At 40.6% G+C, this 25,490-nt stretch overlaps 1 protein-coding gene across 2 annotated transcripts in view; it reads left to right on the top strand.

Moving 5' to 3' along the window:
- Positions 1-25,490, top strand: part of kdm1a (lysine (K)-specific demethylase 1a) — a 68,950-nt gene that overhangs the window by 742 nt on the left and 42,718 nt on the right. For both annotated transcript variants that reach the window (XM_080211243.1, XM_080211242.1), the window contains exons 2-9: positions 5,723-5,888; positions 9,598-9,636; positions 10,083-10,216; positions 16,122-16,200; positions 16,614-16,706; positions 17,874-17,980; positions 19,725-19,806; positions 21,105-21,199. In XM_080211243.1, coding sequence (XP_080067369.1) covers positions 5,738-5,888; positions 9,598-9,636; positions 10,083-10,216; positions 16,122-16,200; positions 16,614-16,706; positions 17,874-17,980; positions 19,725-19,806; positions 21,105-21,199 — 780 coding nt within the window. In that variant the 5' untranslated portion in view covers positions 5,723-5,737. The remainder of the gene's footprint in view (positions 1-5,722; positions 5,889-9,597; positions 9,637-10,082; positions 10,217-16,121; positions 16,201-16,613; positions 16,707-17,873; positions 17,981-19,724; positions 19,807-21,104; positions 21,200-25,490) is intronic.

The following is a 25,490-nucleotide window of genomic DNA, read 5'->3' as shown; positions in this document are numbered from 1 at the left end:
AGGGACCCCCCCCCCAATACAATGGCCCAGGGACCCCCCCCAATACAATGGCCCAGGGACCCCCCCCCAATACAATGGCCCAGGGACCCCCCCCCAATACAATGGCCCAGGGACCCCCCCCCAATACAATGGCCCAGGGACCCCCCCCAATACAATGGCCCAGGGACCCCCCCCCAATACAATGGCCCAGGGACCCCCCCCCCAATACAATGGCCCAGGGACCCCCCCCCCAATACAATGGCCCAGGGACCCCCCCCCAATACAATGGCCCAGGGACCCCCCCCCAATACAATGGCCCAGGGACCCCCCCAATACAATGGCCCAGGGACCCCCCCCCAATATAATGGCCCAAGGATTTCACCCCCCAATACAATGGTCCAAGGATTTCACCCCCCAATACAATGGTCCAAGGATTCCCCCCCCGATACAATGGTCCAAGGATTCCCCCCCCAATACAATGGTCCAAGGATTCCCCCCCCAATACAATGGTCCAAGGATTCCCCCCCCCAATACAATGGTCCAAGGATTCCCCCCCCAATACAATGGTCCAAGGATTCCCCCCCCAATACAATGGTCCAAGGATTCCCCCCCCAATACAATGGTCCAAGGATTCCCCCCCCAATACAATGGTCCAAGGATTTCCCCCCCAATACAATTGTCCAAGGATTCCCCACCCACCCAGTACAATGGTCCAAGGACTCTTTTCCCCCCACCCCCCACCCCCCACCCCCCACCACCACCACCACCACCAAATCTAATGTCCCAGGGATCCCCTCCCCAGTACAATGGCCCAGGGATCCCCCCCATGAATACAATGGCCTGGGATGACACCCCCCCCCCCCAACAAGTGACTCAGGGACACAGAAAAGCTTGGGTGTCTCCCCAGTGTAATTTTTGTGGGTGCAGGAGGAGCATGCATCATCTTTCTTTTGTGTCTGGTTTGTTCCTCTTCCTCTCCACATGGTTAATTGCAATTTTGCATTATTCTATTATTACAATCTCTTTCCTCCCCTATTATTTTACTGTTGAATGTCTCTTTTTTTTAATTTTTGGAAGGCATTTAGGACCCCCCCCTCCATTATTTTGCTGTAGAATGTCTCCTTTCTATTGTTGGAAGGCATTTTGTGGGGGGTTGGCAAGTAGGAATTGAGAGCTCAGGGACATGCCACACACATGCACACACACTCCTTTGTTTTAGCTTTCACGTCTGAAGCTGGCACTTCAAGGGTGTCTTTGGTTAAGGCTTTTGTTCCCCTGCTCTGCCTATTTTAAACAAAAAAAGAAGGGATTGAAACAACATTGCAACAGAAACAATTTTAGGGATTCCCCTTACTTTTTTGGGAAAAGAGGAAGAGGTACAGGATTGGTGGATTGCTTCCTTTTAAATAGATTTCTACATGGGGGCTAGCTGCCTTTTTTATTTCCCTGCAGACCTTGAACACTTTTTAGTGAAAATTGAAAGCAATACAAAAGACACGTACTTAAAAAAACTCACGAGCATTTTTTTTAGTGGCAAGGGTGAATACATGATTCATACGTGATTTGTAGCTATTTATATTCTTTAATTAGATTGTGGGGCGGTAGCTTCACAAAGATGTTTGAAAATGATGTTTATGACAGGAGTCTTTGTTCTGTGTTAAGAATTGACAGTATTACCATATTTAGAGAATGGACGATTACTTAATATTAAAATTAGGTGAAGAATAGTGACTGCCCTTTGGTCTTCCATGTTCAGATCATTACAGTTCTTTTTTAGTAGTTTATGCTAGCATTATTTCAAATAAACTTATCCAGACCTCTTACATGCATCTGATATAAATCCAATATAGTGCATTTGCCTATTTTGGTTCTGGTAAGTATATGTGGACCTAGACTCTTGCAAATTTTACACTATTTTGTAAATATTTGCGCAGGGCTGTTTTTAGGACTTTCGTGAGATCTCATTTTGCATTAATTGAGTTACCTCCAAAATGCATTTGAACACTGTTTATGAAATGTCTAATGGGATTCCTGAGTTTACTCACAAATGTGACTTTTAAAGATGACTTCAGAATATTTGTGAATCATAATGGATAGCAGGGTAAATGTTACAGCATTCTGTTTCTCCCCAGCATATGAAACAGTAGCTATGGATTAGATCTCTATTAGTGCACAGGTTGTTTTTGGAAAGTATCTTTTGTCATTGATGATTCTCTGGCTGTTTGCGTTATACAACGTACCCTCCATCCTGATTTTCATTTTTAAAAAAGATCTGCTGATACTTTGAGGTTGGTGTGCATAAATAGAATGAAAATGAATTCTTGTTGCATGACCTAAAATACAAAAAGATTTCAATATTTATAATTTGTTATGGGTGCTGCACGTTCTGTGCCTTTGGCATGGATGATCCACACCATTTCCTCTGGCTGTCCTCCACCAGTGCTGTTACTGGAACTATCCAAGTCCAGAAACTGGATTTCCTTATCGAAAGTGCATCTGAAGTAAATTTGCTTTGTCCTGACTTTCTATGGGCGCAGTTTCAGGAGTCTCGCCAGTATAACATGAGGCCTGTAGCGATACAATTTTGAACCAGTGCAGGCAGTGTACTAAATTGTGCGTTGTACAATGTATCCAGAATTACAATGCTGCAAAGTGATGATTCAGTCATCCTATATACATAGTTTCATACTTCTCAACTGATGCGTTATAGAGGATCATTTGGTTTCAATAGCAGCAAAAAAACCCTTTTCACTTCATGATAAAAGACCATTGCTTCAAAATCAAAAGACAAGGGGCTGCTTGACAGTGGCAAATGAAACAACACTGGCATCGCAGCTATTGTTGCTCAGACTTTAGAAATGGCACAGTGGTTAGCACTGCTGCTTCACAGCACCTAGGACCTGGGTTCAATTCTGATCTCAGGTGATGTCTGTGTAGAGTTTGCACGTTCTCCCCATGTCTGCGTGTGTTTCCTCTGGGTGCTCTGGTTTCCTCCCACAGCACAGAGATGTGCAGATTAGGTTGATTGGTCATGATAAATTGCCCCTTAGTGTCAGGGGGTTAGTAAGGTTATGGGGATTGTTGTCTCCTTCTGGCCCCCTTCTGCACTGTAGGGATTCTATTCTAAAAAGCATAAATGTTACTACAGAAACAGTCACATGTCTGTGTTCATTGAAATTGTTAATGCTCAGGAATCTATTACTTTTCCAAATTTGATTGTCTCTGAAAAAGACATTTATGGCTATTTAATGCGAGGGTGAAGTAATGGTGGTGATAAGTTTTATCACTGGTTTTAAGTGGGCGTCTTGCAGGAGATTTTTTTCTTGCGCCCTTCAGCACAATTTTTTTTGTAATACCTTGTTGGAACTGCAGGCTGGTATTGTGGCTCAGAAAATAGGGCATCTGTGATCTTTATGAATAGTGGAACCAACAAGTGGATCCCCATAACCAATGAGATTTAAGAACTGAGAAAGAAATAATGGAAGGAGAAGGACAAATTAGGGTTAAACCTGGTACAGAAATCAAGATGATGGAAGGAGGAAAACTTAGGAGCGAGATTAAAAATGGACTTTTTAGATTTCCAACAATTATTTATTATGTGCAAGAATGAGATTGATCAATATAAATTGTTCATTTTTAGTGCCCAATTGATTGATTGCATTAACTCTTAGCATGTCATTGAAAAGATACTTGTATCATTGCATTCCAACCCAAACCTTTTGTGCATTTTGGAAGGTCTAATACAGTTAGGAAATATACAGTAAATTGCAGAATCCTTAAGCGTATTGATAGGCAGAGAGATCTGGGTGTACAGGTACACAGGTCCCTGAAAGTGGCAACACAGATGGGGAAGGTAGTCAGGAAGGCATATAGCATGCTTGCCTTCATTGGCCAGGGTACTGAGTTTAAAAATTGGCACATCATATTGCAGCTTTACAAGTCATATTGCAGCTTTATAGAACCTTAAGTAGACCACACTTGGAATATAGTGCTCAATTCTAGTCGCTACACTACCAGAAGGATGTGGAGGCTTTGGAGAGGATACAGAAAAGATTTACCAGGATGATGACTGGTATGGAGGGCATTAGCCATGAGGGGAGATTGGAGAAACTTGGTTTGTTCTCGCTAGAATGACAGTGATTGAGGGGCGACTTTATAAAATCAAAAAGATTGAGGGTCATGGACAGAGTGGACGGTCAGAAGCTTTTTCCCAGGGTGGAAGAGTCATTTACTAGGGGGCACAGGTTTAAGGTGCGAGGGGCAAGGTTTAAAGGAGATGTATGAGGGAAGTTTTTTACAGAGAGGGTGGTGGGTGCCTGGAACTCGCTGCCAGGGGAGATAGTGGAAGCAGATACAATAGTAACTTTTAAGGGGTGTCTTGACAAATACATGAATAGGATGGGAATGGAGAGATATGGTCCCCGGAAGGGTAGGGGGTTTTAGTTCAGTTGGGCAGCATGGTCAGTACAGGCTTCGAGGGCCGAAAGGCCTTTTCCTGTGCTGTAATTTTCTTTGTTCTTGGTGAGTTTACTAGGCAGTTAATTTGAAAATCCAGTGAGTTTCAACAAAAGACAAATGGTGTGTGGCAGCAATCAATCAGATTCTTGAGATTTTCAACTCAAGGTGTAGTTGTTACTTCCTCAAATTGCTGGTTGCCTTGCACAATCATAATTGCTCAGGGTGATTACAGCTTTTTTGTTTCAAGTGAGATCCCAGCAATTGTCAGTCTGAGCATTAGGGTGGCACAGTGTTTAGTACTGCTGCCTCACAGCGTCAGGGACCCGGGTTCAATTCCCAGCTTGGGTCATTGTCTGTGGGGGCATGTTCCCCCGTGTCTGTGTGGGTTTCCTCCAGGTGCTTTGGTTTTCTCCCACAGTCCAAAAAATGTGTTGGTTAGGCAGATTGACCATACTAAATTCTCCCTGGTGTACCCGAATAGGTGCCGGAGTGTGGCGACCAGGGGATTTTCACATTCACTTCATTGCAGTGTTAATATAAGTCCACTGTGATACTAATAAACTTTGAGTAGTCCATGAGGACCATATTGGTGCAACATTAAAGTATGTTGCCTTTATAGATGCTTCTGATATCATTGAATTCGTTGCCAGCATTTTTTTTTGTGAGTTGTTATGATCTGGCAGGCACTGCCTGAAAAGGATGTGGAAGTAAATTTAATGGCAATTTTCAAAAGGGAATTGAATGATTACTGGAATTGAGGTGGGGTGTGGGGAAAGAGCAGAAGAGTGCAATTATTTGAAGGTTCTTTCAAAGAGCTGATAGCACAATGGGTAAAATGGTCTCCGACTGCACTTTATAATTCTAATTCTAATTCTATGCTTCTGGTGTGCAGCAAAATGACTCATTATTGTGGATCACTTACACAAGTCAAAATATTTTGTTAAGTATTGTTATAAAGAAGGCTTAAGCCTCATTAGTCCAAAGATGTGCAGGTTAGGTTGATTGGTCATACTAAAATTGCCCCTTAGTGTCCTGAGATGCATTAATTAGAGGGGTTAGCAGGTAAATATGTAGGGATATGGGGGTAGGGCCTGGGTGGGATTGTGGTCGGTGCAGACTCGATGGGCCAAATAGCCTCTTTCTGCACTGTAGGGGTTTCTATGATTCTACTACCAAAGAGAGATCTGTGTTCATAGAACTAATGCTGGCATTAAATATCTAGTTTGTATTTTTAAATGGTCACTGCCACAGTGTGGGAGATTGACCTCTGCAATACTCTTTGTAGGTTGAGTATAGAGAGATGGATGAGAGCCTGGCAAACCTATCAGAAGATGAATATTATTCGGAAGAGGAACGCAATGCAAAGGCTGAAAAAGAAAAAAAGCAGGTGCCGCCACCACTGCCACCTCCACCTGAGGAGGAGATTGAAAGTGACCCAGAAGAACCATCTGGTAAGTGACATTTACTAAGAGTAGGGAGTTTATAATGGGGTGGGGGAGCAGCAAGGAAACTCCCAACAAGCTAAAGGCCTTCAATATGCACTGGATGTCAAATATCCCCAAACTAGCAAGAAATAATAAATTCTGAATTTTGTTTTTAGACTCAAATAAGAGTATAATTTATGTGAGCTGATTTCTATTACCTAATAACTGTCCATTTTTTGCTCTAAATTGGAATGTTGGATAAATTGAGTTGCAAATTAAAATGTGTATTAGTCATCAGTGATTACGGAACAATTCAGTGATGGTTAAAGTTAATGAAAACACAAGGATCTATCTCCAGTGGTCTGTTCATCCAATGTCAAGTTATGTGACATTCAGTTTCCCACCTTGCTCCTTGCAAGGTTCAGCAGTGTATCCGCTGAACACAAACTGGGCTGTATGACGCTCCTGTTCTGTAGTGTAAGCCCCTGCTCCCCCTCGCCCAACAAAGCCATTGGTCAGACTTGGTTCTTTCAAGGTATCCAAGAAATATAGTTATCTTGGATTGATCTTTTCTGAAGCACCTATCCAGCACCTGATTTCTCCTCACAACAGTGTCTTTCTTGAGGGTTTCTGTCTGTTTAAAATTGATTTGCAACAGATGTCCAGAATGTTTTGGAAGCAAGGCTTGTTGAAGTTCCAGCTGCTATTTTTTTGGGGAATTTTTGCCTCTGGTATCTGAGAATGTCTCTGAGTTGCTAAGACCCCCATCAGTCTGATTGGCAAACCTACAATTCAAACAAAATTGGGTAGTTGACTCTGTTTGGAAGTTGCTTATGCCAGAAGCCATTTCCTTCGATTTCTGCTTGAATCACTAAGCAATCTATAGTTTTCCAATGATTCTTCTCTTCACAACCTTCAAATGATCCCAGTGTATCTGCTTCCTCTGGCTTCTTGGTTTTGCCAGCATCAGCTTTACTGGCAGGTCACCATTGAATTTCCTTCTATTGAAGTTTGATGTCCACAGTGAAGGATTAAAATTGACTGCCACTATTAACTGTTGGTTGCTTCTAAACTATGTAACCAGAATATAGAAGAGAGAAAAAAGAAGTACTTGGTTTTGATTTCATTCTGTTGTCCAATCTTGAGATTAAGATGATGATGTTAATCTTGCTCGAGCATTGTTGTTCTTCACAGTATCTTGATTTAACCACTGTTTTACATTTGGGTGTCATGTTATGTGCAACAGGTAAAATTGTTGGAAGAAGGGAGGATTGAATATGGTAAAATGGTAAAAAGCTTTGAGGTACTGGGAAAGCAAGAGTAGAATCTGGTGTAATGAATCTTGATTTCAACAAGAAATTTTGGGAGTAGAAAAACCATTTGGCACAACACTTTTTGGCATTTAGGAGGAAGCAGGTCGATCAGAAGAATGAGTGTGGATATGCATTAACATGATAAAGGTTAGAAAGCAAGTGAAGAATTGCAGATATAGCTTCCTGTTCAGGATTGTGATCATTCTGCTAGAGATGCTTTGGCTTGGGTTTGTGGAAGTTGGGAGGTGGGGGGGTGGCGGTGAGGGTTTGTTGAGAAGTGGTAACAATGATAGAGGGAAAATTGGCATGAAAAGAAAAGCAAGCTTAGAGACATCAGAAGTAGGCAAATTCAGCCTTTCGAGCCTGCTCTGCTATTCAACCAGATCATGGCTGATCTTTTCTTGGTCTCAAACCTGCCTATTTCCCATATCCCTTTATCTTAGAAATATATCCATCTCCTTCTTGAAACACTCAAAATATTCAGACTCCACTGCACTATAGGGCAGCGATTTCCATAAATTCATCACCCTCTATGAGAAGTAGTTCCTTCTCATCTCAGTTTTAAATCTACCAACTCTCAATCTGTACTTGTGATCCCTTGTTTTAGATTTCCCCATAAGAGGAAACATTTGGTCTGCACTTACTTTATCAATCCCTTTTAAAATTTTATATACCTCAATCAGATTTCCTCGCTTATTCTAAACTCCAGCAAGTACAAGCCCAAACAGTTTAACCTCTCCTCGCACGTCAACTCCTTCATTCCCAGGATCAATCTGGTGAATGTCCTCTGAACTGCCTCCAGTGCCACTACATCCTTCCTTGAATAAGGGGACTACAACTGGAGCTATCTCACAATATTCTATAAAATTGCAACAACACTTCTCTACTTTGAAACTCCAGTCCTTTTGCAATAAATACCAACATCCCATCTGCCTTCTTTAATCACATGCATACCGACTTTGTGATTTATGAACATAGATACCTTTGAGGCACCATAGAAATTAGGATGTGGGAATGTCATTTGGGATTCGAGAAGAAGGTGGAGTAGTGCAGATTTTAAACCTTGACAATAAAAAGAAATCTGTTGGTGCTCAAGATGGGGAAAGAACATGTACACAGATTGTGAAACTTGCTAATGAGGGAGTTCTTAAAAAAAAATTGTGTATATTAGGAAGCATTTGAAATGTCCATAATATATGATACTAATTTCTTCGATATAATGAAAGACTCAGTCAAACTTCAGAAGTATGCATTGATGTAATGTGGTCCTGATTTGAACCACATTTGGACCATTTGCCATTTTGTTTTCATAGGGTTTAATTTCCCCCTGCATATTTCTTTGCTAATACTGCTTCTTGTTGGTGTACAGTTTAACAGTCACCAGTGTGTAACTTGGCCAATCAGCCATTCTTTATGAGCTTAGATAGATGGTGAGCACTAGCAGATTGTTTGAATGTAAGGGGTATAATTATTGTGCCTTAACCTGATGTAAGCATCACCTGATGTTTACATGTGCCTGCTTTCTTTTGGGGATCATTGAATATTGTTTAGCAGGGGAAATTACGGTTGACTTTTGCACTCCCGTTTGACTATTTCCTAGCCTGGGGAATGCTGAGGCCTATTCTAGTACCCTTACTGTTACTTCAGTTGAGGTCAACTACATTTGGGGAGGGCAGACCCATTGAATCTTTCTGATGTCTCCTGATATTACATACTGTAGAATTGAGACATCCTACTTTATTGTGATGTTTAAATATCTATTAATGTGTAAGCTATTCTAATTTGTTAATTTTAAATCAATCTAAAAAATTTTTCTAACTGTATGTACATATTCGTATAAAAAATATTAGTTTCAAGTAAGCAATCCTATTCTGTAATCCGTTTCACTAAATATTGTGCTAAAATTTCACACTGGATTTAAATTCTAAATTATCGAGTTCTTTTCTTACGTCAACATAGGAGTTTTGTTATAGCAGTCAGCAAAAAAATTGTGATTTAGATTGACTAACCAGACAGTCAACCCCAAGTTGGATTGAATCTGACAATTCATTGGTCTCCAGTAATTTAAATAGTCTATGTTGACTTTTGGGGGGCAGTGGAAGGCGCTATTTGTAGAAAAAGGGACTAAAAATTTAAAGATACAGTAATATAATTAGTGTACTGGAAGAGTTACTGGGGCAGTTATCATACAATAGTCCCAGTGGGTGGAAACGTTGCTCGTAATAGTCAATAGTTGTTTGAGGTAACTGCCCTGGCAACCCTTTCAATGCTTTTAATGTTGTATATATCTGCCAGACGTTAAATATCTATAAGAAAATATATTAATGTTAAATTTAAGATATTGTTTTAATACAAGACCGCGGAAATTAGGGAAACTAGTAGTGTGCGCATGCGTGTGAATGTTTTTACGTTCGTTCCCGCAGTGCATTGGAGCAACATCAATCTGGCAGGGTCGATCGCAGGTATGTATTTTTTTAAAATTACTTTTTTTTTATTTTTTATTCTGTGCGCTGGTTTAGTTTTAATTTTGTGTTTAATTTTTTTTATGTCGCAGGTATTTGTGAGGAAGGAAGGTGGTGAGCGGCTATTGGGGTGTGGGATCTGAAGCATCTCCAGCTAAGATTTGATCTGTGGGTGGGGTCCTGGTGATCAGGGTTCAATCTTTTGCGATTGTTTAGGATGCTGTCCAGGGGCAGAGGTGGGGAACAGCGCATGGAGGGGGTTCTTGGACGAGTTTGGTTAGGGTCAGCAGTCACATTCATGGGAGGAGTTATTGACCCTGACATGGTGCTACCTGGCAGATGACATTTTGTTTTTAATTGGAGGCTATCGTGGTTCATCTCGTGTTTCTTCACAACCCTAGGTTAAAAGTTTTATTGCACTAATTTTGTGAGTTCATTCTTATCAGGTGTTGAGGGTGCTGCTTTCCAGAGTCGTCTACCTCACGATCGCATGACCTCACAGGAAGCAGCCTGTTTCCCAGACATTATCAGTGGTCCTGCACAGACCCAGAAGGTGTTTCTATACATCAGAAACCGCACAGTAAGTTTATATATTAGAAACATAATTTCTTAAATCATTTAAAATAAAGATTTAAGATGGGTATAATAGTCATTTTTCTTTGCTGAAGGGAATCAGAATCCTCTGGGTTTTTATTTTCAGATCATAATATTGTGTCTTGAGTATTGTTGTAGGCTTTGATATTCAGCCTTTCAGTTGATCACAACTTTACCCTTCAAGTAATGGAGTTCTCTTAAACAGCTGTTTTAATGCAAGCTATGTAGCAAGGTCCCTGGAAAGTCATAGTCAGTGCCGGCAACTAGCCAGAGCCCAGAATTCAGGAATACGCAAGTAATTGTAGTTTCAAATTTGATTACAAGTAATTAGCATATACCAATCATGGTATAGGAGTTATTTCTATCCACTCAGTTATTGAGTAAGGTTACATCATTCATGAGGTACATATATTAAAACCAATCACAATTACCTCATGCTTGCTTCGTTATAATATCCAGTCAGCATGAAGACTTAATCATGTTAGCTGACCTACTTCATCAGTGTTACAGTTGTCATGGATATCCAAGAGTGTGTCTGTCTGTGGACATCACCCCCTTCTTTTGGTTCCAGATGTCTAATTTAATGCAGTCCCTCAGAATAAATGTCTTGTTGCTTATCTGTGAAGACTTAAGACCTTTTTTCCTCCCTGCAGCTTATGTGATTTTTTTAGACTTGTGATTATTAACCCTAGGGAGAGGTTAGCCATGATCTGATTGAATGGCAGAGCAGGCTTGAAGGGCTGAATTTGCCTCCTGCTCCTAATTCCTATGTAACTCCATTAGCTGCTACTAATTGCCAAGTAATCAGTTGTGTTAAAAGACAATTCTATCCATCTTTGTGACTTTTCTGCTAAATTTTTCTATTGGTACTTCAAAACAGTTAGTACTTCTGAAATGAAAATGTGGTCCAAGTTGGCCCCTGAATGATCACTAATGGGTGACTCTTCAGTGGTAACCTCTTTGGGAAAGTACTCCCATTAGTGAATGCATGTCACCCAAATCAATAAATTTGATCAAGAACTGACCTTTGAAGGAGCTGATTTCTTTAAATTAAGTATAGGGCAAATCTGAGCAGTATGTCTTGTATACTCAATTTACTCAAGTTTATATTTTATGTAGCGAGAATGTGTTCTGCATATAAACCATCAAAATGTTTGCTAAAAAAATTAACAATTTAAACATTTATTTAGAAGCAAAAAGTATTGCACATAATTTTATTCTTATAATAAACCTGACTTCTACAAAGAAAATTACAACACAGGAATAGGAGGAGTTCTGTTATAGCAGCCAGCAAAAAAATTGCCATTTAAATTGACTAACCAGTCAGCCCCAAGTTGGATTGACTTCGGCCCTTCAGGCCTGCAACGACCATGCTACCCGACTCAACTAGAACCCTCTACCCTTCAGGGGACCATATCCCCCTCTTCCCAACCTATTCATGTATTTGTCAAGACACCCCTTGAAAGTCACTAATGTGCCCACTTCCACTACCTCCTCTGGCAACGAGTTCCAGGCTCCCACCACCCTCTGTGTAAAAAAAAACTTGCATCGTACATTTCCTTTAAACCTTGTCCCTTGTACCTTAAACCTGTGCCTGCTTGTAATTGACTCTTCCACCCCGAGAAAACGTTTCTGATTGTGTACCCTTTCTATGCCTCTCATAATCTTGTAGACCTCTAATTTTAAGCCTTGTCTGTATAATATAGTCTCGCAGCACATTGTTACCTTGCCCATCAAAGAGGTCAGGAAAATGCAGTGGCTATCCTAGAGCACTTCAGTTGTGGTTAGAAAATGTAGTTGTTAACTGATGGCACTTTAACTTATTCACCCCACTGAAGATTAGGTTTACTGAAAGTGCAGGTATAGTTATGGACACTGAATTGATGCTGTGAGCAGAGTTTGGTAGATTGTTGGAAGAAAAATTGGATTGTGATCAATTATGAGGTATTGATGGTCAATCACTCATTCTGTTAACATATTGTTTTCAGTTGTATTTAATGACACACAACAAATAACTCCTCATACTGGTTTGATTCTTGAGATTCTTACCAAGTACTTGTAGCACAGATACAGACCAGTCAGCTCAAACGCTAGAGGGCCATTTGGTCTTCCGTTCCTTTTTTTCATGTTCTCACATAAACAGGTCGGTTGGGATCATTTGTTATTCATCTTCAACAGAAGGCAACATCTGAAGGGATTGATTCTGAATCATATGTTGCAAGACCTATTTGAAAAACTGCAAACCGGCTTAAAGTTTCAGTGAGGGCGGATGACCACCCACGTTCTGCCATTGCATGCATTTCAGACTGGAGCTGTGACAGACTGAATTTCTCAGCTCATTGCTGCTCTGTTGAGGGTTAACCATTCCATCTGTTCCTTGTGAATTCGCCTGCAGCAAATGGCAACCACTTAGACTGACTTTTGCTGCAACGAATTTCCTGTCAGCTCAGGTGTACCCATTGTCCATCGTAACTTGGGTGCATCTATGTGAGTAACTCTACTGAATGACATATCAGTAACCTCCCCATCAGCAATTGCAGTAACCTTTTATACAGTGCAGAAACTGTCAATAGGTAACTGTACACTCTGCCTATATGGTTTGTATAAGTCATAAAATTTATCATTGTTGCACGTTTTAAATAATTAAGAGTACTGGTGTCATCTCAACAGGTGTAACCCAAAGTACTAGCACATGGTTTACAACAATGCCAACTCCCCAAACATGAACACGAGCAACATAATGGGACATATTAGTCAAATAATTAATTTAGATTTTAGGCTTCACAACAGATCATTTAACTTTAAAATTCATCCTAAACAATATTTTGAGATGTGGTATACACTGCAGCATACGTATGTTGTGTTTGATTAATCTGGCCTTATCAGAGGATGATGATTGACAGGTGGAGAGAATAAAAGGGTGTTGCAGGTGATACTTGACGATTCAAAATATATTTGCACAGACTTCTTGCTACCAAAGCAAAGGTTAACTTTGTGTTGCCACTGCATTTATCTCCCGTCTGTCATTGTATAAGTATCTGCCTTGGTAGGGTGAAGAAGGAAGGAGAAAGGGCAGCTCAGCAGCAATCTACTCCTGAGTATCTTGCAATGTCTTGGTGTGACTGCCCACAAAATCATTTTATGGTGTCTCCTAAAGGGAGTTGCCATTCTGTTGTTCGGTTGACACTGGAGTAGTAATCCAGAGGGCCAGACTGTGCTCTTCGGGACATGGGTTTAAATCCTACCCTGCCAGATGGTGGAATTTAAATTCAGTTAATAAATCTGGGATATGTAAGCTAGTCTCAGTGTTGGTGACTTTGACAACTGTCAGCAATTGCTGTAAAAATCCACTTAGTTCAGTCATAACCTCTGGGGAAGGAAATCTCCCATCCTTGCGTAGCCTGGCCAACATGTGACTCCAAAACCTACACAATGTGGCTGACTGTTAACTGATCTCGGTTCAAGGCTGATCGGGGCTGGTAGCAATTGTCAGTAATGTTCACATCTCATGAAAGAATAAAGTGAAAAATGCTTATTGCGATGATCTTAATCTCTACCAAAGACTATGATTTGATGTCTGTCTATCATGGAACTGTTTTCCTAGAACTTAGGAATCATTTCAATGCATGAAGACCAAGATGTGTAGTTTACGATAATTGTGCTAACCAATCAGAGCAATCAATCTCCATCAATTGGTCTACAACAGATGGAAATGGGGAAAAACCTCTAATGGACAAGAACCTTGGGAACCATTGGCCCAAAATCACCATTTTGTTTACAGCTAAGACAGATTTTAAAAACATATAAAATTTCTAGGAACAATTCACAACCTGCTGGAGTGCAACTCCACAGTTTCGTTAAAGTAAAAGCAAACTACTGTGGATGCTAGAAATCTGAAATAAAAACATAAAATGCTGGATAAAAGCATCCATGAAAAGAGAAAAAAAGTTAACCTTTTGAGTCCGTGTGACTTTTCTTCAGCTTTTTTGTTTCTATTCCAGAATTTCATTATTCGATTTCTGGGTCTCTGAGGCGAGTGTCATGACTGGCCAATACATTAGGTCATTAACAGGTTCTTCGCAACATGAGTTACCAGCCTTAAATGGCTGTAATAGGATTGATTTGCATTTACAGAGTAAATTCAGCATTTTGTTGACTTTTCAGTCGGAACACTCATGGCAGGCTTGTATTTCTTTTGGTTTCATCGAGGCTAATGATGAAGTGGCACAAATTGATCAGTTTTTGGAAAATTGAATGTTGTATCTTTTCATCACAAATAGCTAAATCTGTAGGAACCAATAATGCCTAGTGTTGTTAATTCTCTATTTTTATATTACTCCGGGCCATTGATTCCCACTCATTATAGTCTTCTCCATGTACCATAAATATGTCCATTCATTTCCTCCCTAAACCTGGAAAACACAGCGTCCATGGGTTGTTGAATTCCAGTGAATGCAGATTTGTTAACAGTAATTTATGGAATGAGTAATTCTTAGCGACACTTTATTCTTTATTTATGTGAAAAGTTTTCAATAGAATAGAAGGAACTGAATTCATGAATTTACACTGAATAATTTCCAGTCCATAGGTAGCTTATAACATTTTATTGATCTTTGTAAAAAAAAATTCATTTTCATTTCCAATTAATACAATTCTGGCACGCTGCTTTTCAACCCTTGCTTTCGTAAATCCGATTGCCATTGAAATTTGTCACCCTTAATACAATTAATGGTAGGAAAATGGATTACACAGTAAAAAGTCTGACAACACCAGGTTTTAGTCCAACCGATTTATTTGATAGTAAACGCACAAGCTTTCGGGTTAGTCCCTTCGTCAGGCTGAATGTATTAATGATGTGTTTCTGTATTGACAATGAAGCTCACCATTGTTATGGAGTACAGTGGACAGCAGTTCCTGGAGTATGGACCCGCACAGTTAAATGCTAAAATCTGGACATTTTGTGTTTAGAGTTACCCCATTCTTTCACGGTCTAAGCTGTATTGGAATCTTGCCAATAGACTCAACGTTGCAATCAAAGTGACTTTGTGGTGCTTTCTCAATAGTTACAAATTAAATACAGCAGGAAAAGTTAGAGTTGGGCCATTCAAATGTAAATTAATTTTAAACTGCATGCTAAGTTTTTGGAATCATAGAATCCTACAGTGCAGAAGGAGGCCATTCAGCCCATCAATTCTGCACTGACCACAATCCCACCTAGGCCATAACCCCGTGCACTTACCCTAGCTAGCCCCCCTGACATTAAAGGCCAATTTAGCATGGCCAATGCACCTAACTTGCACATCTTTGGACTGTGGGAGGAAAGCCACACAGACATGGGGAGAATGTGCAAATTCCACACAGACAGTGACCCAAGCTGGGAATCGAACCCAGGTCCCTGGCGCTGCGAGGCAGCAGTGCTAACCACTGTGCCACTGTACTATCAAACAACCTCTATCTCTGAAAATATAATTTTACAAGTGTGGAATCATATTCCTTTAAAATCTACAACGGTTACTCAATTTTATAATTTACTTTTTTTGCCCCTTTTATTTTTCTCAATCCCATTTTTCATCCCCACCCCTCTATTTCACTTTCAGTCCATGATTTAAATCTAATTTGCACTTTCTGGCTTAGACAGTGTGTCTGCAAGGATTCTTCGGTCTGACTGGTTGCGGAGGCCCCCTGTTGCTTGCCCTACTTGCAGACACAAAAGATACAGCATGTTGCCCTCTACAGAGCATCAGAAGCCCACTCACAGCAGCTCCATATAGAAACCTACAAAAACTCTTGTCGGCAGCTGTTGGCAATGTCCCCTCGACAACCTAGCATACATATCCATAAGTTAATTTGAAGTGCAATTATTCATCATCTGTTTTTCCCTATTTAAACAGTTGCAGGCCTGGCTGGACAACCCTAAAGTGCAGTTGACCTTTGAGGTAACTCATCAGCAACTGGAGTCTCCATACAACAGTAAGTGGAGTTACTGGAAGCGAGTTTACAAGTGGTTGCATACAAAGCTTTTCCTGAATTTAGAGTGATATCCAAATGGGTATCAGTCTGTGAATAATGGAAATGCATTGCTCATTTACAATATAAGATGATGTGGGAGTACTTTATTACAAAATTCAAGTACGGAAGTAAAATAATTTATTTTTCAGATTATTTTCAATAGTGTGTGGGATTGTGTAGGGCACAATTAGAGCTGAAAATTTCCCGAAAAGTAATAAACTCAGGTGAAACAGATATAAAGTGCTTTCCTGGATTATTTTTAAAGCATGTGTACAGTTTTCTTTATGGAAAAACCATATTAGTTTGTGTGTGTGTGATATATTTCAATAATCCAGTTTGTCCAGCTACACACTGTTAATTCCTCTTTGTCTTAGGTGACCCAGTACTAGTTCACCGGATTCACAGCTACTTAGAGCGCCATGGGCTAATTAACTTTGGTATCTACAAACGGGTGAAACCACTTCCAAGTAAGCAATTGCCTAATGCCATAACAATTTTTGCAATATGTATGTTTATTCTGAAAATAATCCTAATTACGTTTGTTGGAATGTAACCAAAGATAGCATTGGACTTGTTATAATGTGACCAATGGTAACATATAACAACGGGGTATATTATTTCGCCAGTGACAAAATAATGTGATGTATAGCTGACTCAATATAAATAAGTAGCAGTTTGGAATTGTGGGGAGCTTGGATGCCCAGGGTGTGGCCTAATGTGTTGGAATAATGAAATTTCTTTATTAAACTTTTTTTTTGTTGAAGTAAGTTTTTGCTTTGTTTTATTGCTTGCAACTGAAGACTCCCTTCAGCTGGATGAACAGCATTGATGTAGATTGCTTTTTGGTTGTAGAGCTGGCAGAGGTTATAGGAATGGAGGGGAAGACTGTGGAGAGATGTGAGAAACAGAAATTAGGAGCAGAAGGAAGCAAATTCAACCCTTTGATTGCAGAGAAAGCTTGATCAGATCATGGCTGATCTCTCCTGGTCTCAAATCCATCCCCCTCCCCCTTGTTCCCCATATCCCTTTATCCCTTTTTTAATTAGAAATATATCTATCTCCTCCTTGAAACCAGTCAATGATTCAGACTCTGCTGCACTATTGGGCAGCGAGTTCCACAAATTCACCACCCTCAGCAAGTAGTAATTCCTCCTTAGTTTCTAATCTATCGCCTCTCAACCTATACCTGTGACCTTCAAATTATTTTGAATATCTAAATAAAATTCGGGCACATAGTAGAATGGCTTGGTGGCACAGCAGTAAGCACTGCTGCCTCACGATGCCAAGGACCTGGATTCGATTCCTGGCTCGGGTCATTGACTGTTTGCAGTTTGCACATTCTCCTTGTGTCTGTGTGGCGTTTCCTCCGGGTGCTCTGGTTTCCTCCCATTGTCCAAAGATGTGCAGGCCAGTTGGATTGGCCATGCTAAATTGACCCGAGAATCAGGGGGATTAGCAGGGTAAATGCATAGGGTTAAGAGGATGGGGCCTGGAGGGGACTGTGGTTGGTGCCGACTCGAGGGGCCGAATGGCCTCCTCTGCACTGTAGAGATTCTGTGATTCTAATTTGAATGATTTTGAGGCCATTCTGTTGATCGTTTATCCAGTAACTGGAGACAAATTATGATTCACAGCAAAGAAAACGGGCAAAGTGATAATCATTGGTGCAGGAGTGTCAGGTCTGGCAGCAGCTCGCCAATTACAGAGCTTTGGAATGGATGTCACAGTCCTGGAGGCAAGAGTAAGTCCAATTTTTGTTCGCTAATGCAGAAAACCTAGCAAGAAATGTTTGTGAAATCAAAGCAGCGTATGCGACAGATGAAACAACACCAACAATTTATGTAGCAAAATGAAATTCATAACTTTCAAAGAAGATATTTTAAAATTTGTTTACTCACATTTAATTACTAAGGACAAAATCACCTGGGTGCCAGTGAGCCTATAGTATTCTTTGAATAGCTGTTTTTTTATCTGCAAGGTGGACAATTATTTAATGAATCAGTCACTGGTGGAGGTGTGCTGCAGGTGGGACTTCTGTCCATATTTTAGCTGGCAGACTTGTAAATAAAACAAGTGAATATGTCTACTTGGCTAGCCTTTGGAATTAATCTACCCAAGATATTGAAGACCTGAAACCTAAATGTCTGGTGTTCACCAGACAATTCTTTGATGTTTAATACATAAAAGAAAAGCAAAATACTGTGATTTGCTGGAAATCTGAAATAAAGGTGAGAAATATTAGAAACATTCAGGTCAAATATCATCTGTGGAGACAGAAATGGAATTAATGGGTGGAATATAATGCCCCTCCTTGAAGTGAGAATGAAAGTGGGGGGCATTTAATTGGGCGAGAAGGTGCAGAGTGAGGACCCCTGCTACTTTCTTTCTCTGCCAGGTTAACTCTGGGATGGGAAAGCTTGTAGGCAGCTTTTCTAATTGGAAGCCACTTGAGGGCCTCATCCCACCACTAATGCTGTTCAACCAATGACAGCAGAGAAGTCACCACGTGGGAAGTCTGAAAAGCCTCTTCCCTGTTGCCATCAGATTTTTGAATGGACCTATCTCGCACTAAGTTGATCTTTCTCTACACTGTAGCTATGACTGTAACACTACGTTCTGCACTCTCCTTCTCGATGAGCGATATGCTTTGCCTGTACATTGCGCAAGAAACAGTACTTTTCACTGTATACCAATACATGTGACAATAATAAATCAAATCAAAAGCAAACCTTGCTTGTTAGTTCTGGAGGAGTTCCTAATTCAAAGGCACTTAAATGCCTGATTTGAGGGACCCAGCAATGGGAAGGGAGAAACTTGCTGAAAGTTGCCCTTGGCCCTTCTGTGGCTCCCTATGCTTTGACCCCCACCAGTCCTTAATCACCCTTGTTGATCCTGAGTTTCTGATGAGTGCATTGTTAGGAGCCCAACAGCACTGATGACAGTGGAAAGCTGCTGGCCTCTGACTGGCAGTTTTTGGAGGCAGGATATCGGCAGCCTTTCCGAACGGACATGACGTGGAGCTCCTCCCATCAAGGCCTCTGTCATTGTAAATTTCACCCAATGATTCCAGAAATTTCCTGCTCTTTTGGCCATGGAAAATGTGGACAAAGCTAACCCTGCATGTATTAGTAATGTTGCAGGATGAGATGGAGTTTATGGATCTCTCTCTCCAGTGGTGATAATGTGCAGGTGTGACACATAGGAATGTGGAAGTAGGGGTAAGCCTTCAGCCCCTTGAGCCTGCTCTGCCTCTCAGCTAGGCTAAGGCTGATCATTTCCCATATAATCCCTATGACATTATTAGTATATAGAAATTTATCAATCTCTGACTTGATAACTGAGCTTCAACAGCCTTCTGGGGTAGAGAATTCCAAAAAAATGCTCACAATGATAAACCCAAATTAAGAGTGTTAGCTGTAACCAACAGTTTTACTATGTTTCATACATATAACTATGCTATCACTTCATAATCACTTATATTGCAGGACCGTGTTGGAGGAAGAGTAGCAACATTCCGAAAGGGAAACTATGTAGCTGACTTGGGGGCCATGGTTGTGACAGGACTTGGTAAGTTTTGCATAGCTTCAAAATTATTGTTTTTTATTTTTGGGAGGAGACAAAGAGAGAAGAAATGGGAAAGAAATTAGCTTTTCAGAAATTTGGTTGCGGCTTTACCATCAGATTCCCTTAGAACCTGACTGACATATGCCTCAATCCGTTCCCTTGCCTTTGTTCCATATCCCTATTGTTCCACATCCCTGTATTAATCTTAGAAAAATCAATTCACAGAGTCATAGCCTTTTGGGAGAGGTAATTCCAGATTCCAATGATATTTTCTGTGAGGTAGAGCAAGCTTTCTGATCTCATTTGAAATGGCCTAGCAGTAATCTCTCAATTATTTTTGCTGGTTTTCCCCATTGCAGGAAATAACTTTCTCTGTATTGAATCAACTTTCATCATCTTAAATATCTCTATAATAATCTCCCTTCAACATTCTCAATTTATGGGAATAACAACCAAACTTATACAATTTGCCCTCCAAATTTGACCCTTTTAGCTTTGGTGTTTTCTGCTGAATCTGCACTGTACCTTTCCCGTGACCAGCATATCCTTCTTGAGCAACAGTGACATAAAATAGACACAGTACTCCAAACGGAATCCAGCCAAAGAAAATCTCACACACTTTTGTTTGTCTCTACTTTGCTCTTCTCTTACTCCCTCTTTCTCCCACCCTGTGAAAATAGCTAATACAAAGATGTTGTCTCTTGGTGAACCATGGATATTTCCAATACTTTCTCTGTGTGATCATTCTTCATGTTTGAATGCTACTATCTTATTTGGTCCTGGTGGGCCCATGCGTGCTTTTGAGTAGGGGTGACAAGATCATCATTTTGAATGAGAACCTTGACTGAATTGGTTATTTTAGAAGGGAGAGTTTTGGACACTTAGCCACATCGGCATGGTATGGGTGGCACAATGACTCAGTGGTTAGCACTGTTGCCTCACAGCGCCAGCTGGTTCATTCATGGCTTGAGTCACTGTAGTGTGGAGTCTGCACGTTCTCCCCATGTCTACGTGGGTTTCCTCTGGGTGTTTCGGTTTCCTCCCACAGCTTGAAAGATGTGCTGGTTAGGTACATTGACCCGAACAGGTGCCGGGGTGCGGCAACTAGAGGAATTTCACAGTAACTTCATTGCAGTGTTAATGTAAGTCTTACTTGTGACTAATAAATAAAGCTTAAACTTTATCATTTGTGTAAAGTTTATGTTGGAAATGTTGTAGGGTGTTTTTATTTTTCTCTGTTTCAGTGCAATGTTTTTGGCAAATACCTAGGCTTTATAACTATTCATCCTTTTATTCTGCAGGTGGAAACCCAATGGCAGTGGTCAGCAAGCAAGTGAACATGGAGCTGGCCAAAATCAAACAAAAGTGTCCCCTATATGAAGCAAATGGGCAGGCTGTAAGTCTTACCATAATAGGTTGCAGTTAATGTAATAGTTAGGCTTCACTCCATGTAGCTACAGTGAATGTCTCCTTGATTAGAGTCATAGATATTTACAGCATGGAAACAGGCCCTTTGGCCCAACTTGTCCATGCCGCACTTTCTTTTTTAAAACCCGTAATTTAATCCCAGTTGCCCGCATTTGGCCCATATCCCTCTATACCCATTGTACCTATGTAACTATCTAAATGCTTTTTAAAAGACAAAGTTGTACCTGCCTCTACTACTACTTCTGGCAGCTCGTTCCAGGCACTCACCAGCCTCTGTGTGAAAAAATTGCCCCTCTGGACACTTTTGTATCTCTCCCCTCTCACCTTAAACCTATGCCCTCTAATTTTAGACGTCCCTACGTTTGGGAAAAGATATTGACTATCTAGCTGATCTGTGCCCCTCGTTATTTTATAGACCTCTATAAGATCACCCCTCAGCCTCCTACACGCCAGAGGAAAAGATTAATGATCTTGTGAACAATACACTGAGGAGTGATAGGATGTTTGTTTATCCAAAGAGTTCCAAATCCCAACCATGCTACTGGCGAAGAATTTGAATAATGACAATTGCTTCCCTAGTGGGAATTGGGAAAGTTGGCAGCTAGGTACTTCGGACCACAATCACACATTTCGTGGTGATTTGGGTAAAGAGTCAAGTTGATAGGTCAAAAGAAGTGGATCCTATCTGTCATCTGAATTATGTGATGTTGTAGGGAAAGAATGAGGGATGATTTTGGTACATATGGCTTCAAATAACTCAAGTTGTAGTCTTCTACTTTAAAGAACATTCACATTTTAGCATATGCCTGGATCCAGAGTGCTCTACTTTTTCTGTAATTCAGAGTTGTTGTTATGTTGATGGAATGAGTGTCCAGTCTCCACCATTTATAGCAGGAATACTGGTGTTCATGTGGTTTGTCCATTTGTTGAGGCAGGCAATGATACAGCTCATGCTCCTCAAATATCAGCCTGACATTCAAAATGCCCCAAATTAACACTTATGAAAATAAAACGATGAGTATGCAGGCTCTTGAACTTTATTTAAACCTCACTTGCATAGTTGCTTTTGAGTTTTTTTTGCATATTTGTATTCTTAGTTTAAAAAGTAAACATACTATTTCCTGTATGAAATCTTGTAATTCCTATCATTTTCCTTTAGCAAGGTGACTAAATTTATAAATTATTTTATTCATCTTCAGTGTATGCGTTTTCACTTGAGGTTGACCTGGTTGTGTTTGTAAATGTCAGTTTTTGCCATTTGATCGGTTAATGAAACATTTTGGGCAGAATTCTCCAGCCGTGCTGGCCTAAAAACTGGAAATTCCCACCCAAGTGTTGATGGCATTTCACGTTGGACGCGACCTATCCGTGAAAATTCCAGTGGCGGGCAGGATGGGAGAATTCTGGCCTTTATTACCAAATGTTAAAAATTGTTAATCCACAATGTGATGTGGGAGTTTTTATTTGTTCACAGGATTTGGGCATCGCTAGGTATGCAAGCATATATTGGCTATTCCTAGCCCTTGAGAAGGTGGTAGGAAACTGCCTCCTCGAACTGCTGTAGTCAGTAGTGTAGTACACCCACCGCGCTGTTTGGAGTGCAAGGTTTTTGACCCAGTAGCAGTGGATGAATGGTGATATAACTCAAAGTCAGGATAGTGTGTGGCTTGAAGGGATACTTGCAGGTGGTGATGTTGCCATGTGTCTGCTGCCCTTGTTCTTTTAGGTGGAAGAGATTGTGTGTTTGGGAAGTGCTGTCAGAGAAGCCTTGGTGAGTTGCTGCAATGCATCTTTTAGATGGTGCGTTGTGCTCCCACTCCGCATGGATGTTGGAGAGAACAAATGTTTGAACTAGTGAATGTGATGCCAATCAGGTGGGCTGCTTTACCTTAGAGGGTGGTAGAGGCTGACTAGTAGGTGAAGTAGATTAGTTTTTGTGTAGGAAAAGATTTGGTTAAGTCTACAACAGAAAACATCAATTTTAAATAAATTTAAATTTTACCATTGCTCACTTTTCCCATTCTATTTGTTTTCATTTTACTTCTGGGAAGTAAAGCAAGTAAGATCAAAGTTTAAATTTGTGTTTGCTAGTGTAGGTCAAGTTAATAGCATTGAAATGAAGCTATTCCTGCCCATTGGCTAATTCTATTGCTGTATTGTCGTTTATGTTGTACAATTTGTAGACCTAAAATTTGAGTGTGTCTGGCAGAATGTATTTGCCTCGATTTAGCAGAATCTAAGAAGCAATATTCCATGTAGGTTGAAACATTCTGCTGCTTTTTTATTTTCCACAGGGTGTTTTCGGGCTTGCTGATATGGCAGCCAGAAACTATATTCAGGTTGTCTGGATAGAAAACCTAACATGCATTATATTGTGGAGTTGCTGGCGTTGGACTGGGGTAGACACAGTAAGTAGTCTCACAACACCAGGTTAAAGTCCAACAGGTTTATTTGGTAGGACGAGGTTTTGGAACACTCACCTGATGAAGGAGCAGCGCTCTGAAAGCTTGTGCTACCAAATAAACCTGATGGATTTTAACCTGGTGTTGTGAGACTACTTGCTATGCATTGTATTAAAAGCTTTGGACTTTCTGATATTTGATTATAAAAAATGTTTAAACTACCTCAAGAATTTCTGCATTGGGTTTGCTCTGAATTTTGGGAAGGAATCTAGGGCCCTGAGGTGGAACAGTGAGCAAAATCTTTCAGGATAATGAATTGATCAAAGACAATAACAACTGGAATTTCTGTAACACTGAGTTCTATACTATATCTCTTTAGTATACATTGATTCATTGTCAAAACATTTGCTTAGAGCCAGAGGGATTGATATTTTTGAGCAAATATGTCCTAATTTTGGTATAGCTAGTGTTCTTTTGATAGTGCAGTTGCAATGGACATTGGAGAGTTCTAGATTTCTTCAGAGTTACTATAATATCTGACTTGGACAGAAAACAACATGTTAATCTTGTGCTGCTTCTCCTGGCTTGCAGTGCACTGTGCATAGTCTTTGAAAGAATGAGAACTCTTTATCTTATAAATGGACTTTGATCATGGCTCATTCAGTACCACTCTTACCTCTGAATCATAAGGTGGTGGATTTTAACCAGGCCCAGAACTCTGTAGGTTGATATTTTGGTGCAGTGCTGAAGGATTGTTACTTTGTTAGGGATGCCATCTTTTAGATGTTCATGTTGACGTAAAAAATCCACTAGCATGATTCAAGGAAGAGCAATGAGTTCTTCCAATGTGTTTGCTGAGCGTTCTTCTCTCAATGGAGGTCACTAAAAATAGATCAACTGCTCATTATTTTTCATCACTGTTTTGTAAGCAAAGTGGCTACTTCATTTACTGACGAGTTAGGAACAAAAGAGTTGTTAGGGAAAAAATCGGACCTCTTAGGGACAAAGGAGGGGAATTATGTTTAGAGCCCAAGGGAATTGGGGAGATCCTGAATGAATACTTCATGTCAGTATTCACAAAGGAGAGGGACTTGTTGTCTGGGAGTGTCTGAGAGGGAGTTGTTGACCTGTTGGAGAAAACCTCCATTACAAGGGAGGAAGTGTTAGGTTTTTTAGGGAACATTAAAACTGACAAATCCCCGGGGCCTGATGGCATTTATCCTAGACTGCTCAGGGAGACAAGAGATGAAATTGCTGGGCCTCTGACGGAAATCTTTGTCTCTTTTTTGGACGCAGGTGAGGTCCCAGAGGATTGGAGGATAGCAAATGTGGTACCGTTGTTTAAAAAGGGTAGCAGGGATAACCTGGGTAATTACAGGCTGGTGAGCTTGACGTTTATGGTAGGGAAGTTGTTGGAGAGGATTCTTAGAGAAAGGATGTATGCACATTTAGAATGGAACAATGTTATTAGTGACAGCATGGTTTTGTAAGAGGGAGGTCGTGCCTTACAAATCTGGTGGAATTTTTTGAGGAGGTGACAAAAACGGTTGACGAAGGAAGGGCTGTGGATGTAGTCTATATGGATTTCAGTAAGGCATTTGACAAAGTCCCTCATGACAAGTTGGTGAAAAAGGTTAAGGCTCATGGGATACAAGGACAGGTGACTAGATGGGTTGAGAACTGGCTTGGTCACAGGAGACAGAGGGTAGCAGTGGAAGGGTCTTTTTCTAGCTGGAGGTCTGTGACTAGTGGTGTTCCGCAGGGCTCCGTACTGGGACCTCTGCTATTTGTGATATATATAAATGATTTGGGAGAAGGAGTAACTGGTTAGATCAGCAAGTTTGCGGATGACATGAA

Source organism: Carcharhinus amblyrhynchos, chromosome 24, assembly GCF_965287045.1.
Source record: "Carcharhinus amblyrhynchos chromosome 24, sCarAmb.v2.hapA, whole genome shotgun sequence".
Classification (NCBI taxonomy): domain Eukaryota; kingdom Metazoa; phylum Chordata; class Chondrichthyes; order Carcharhiniformes; family Carcharhinidae; genus Carcharhinus; species Carcharhinus amblyrhynchos.
Note: the sequence above shows the minus strand (reverse complement) of the source record. Positions and strands in the feature narration are given on the sequence as shown.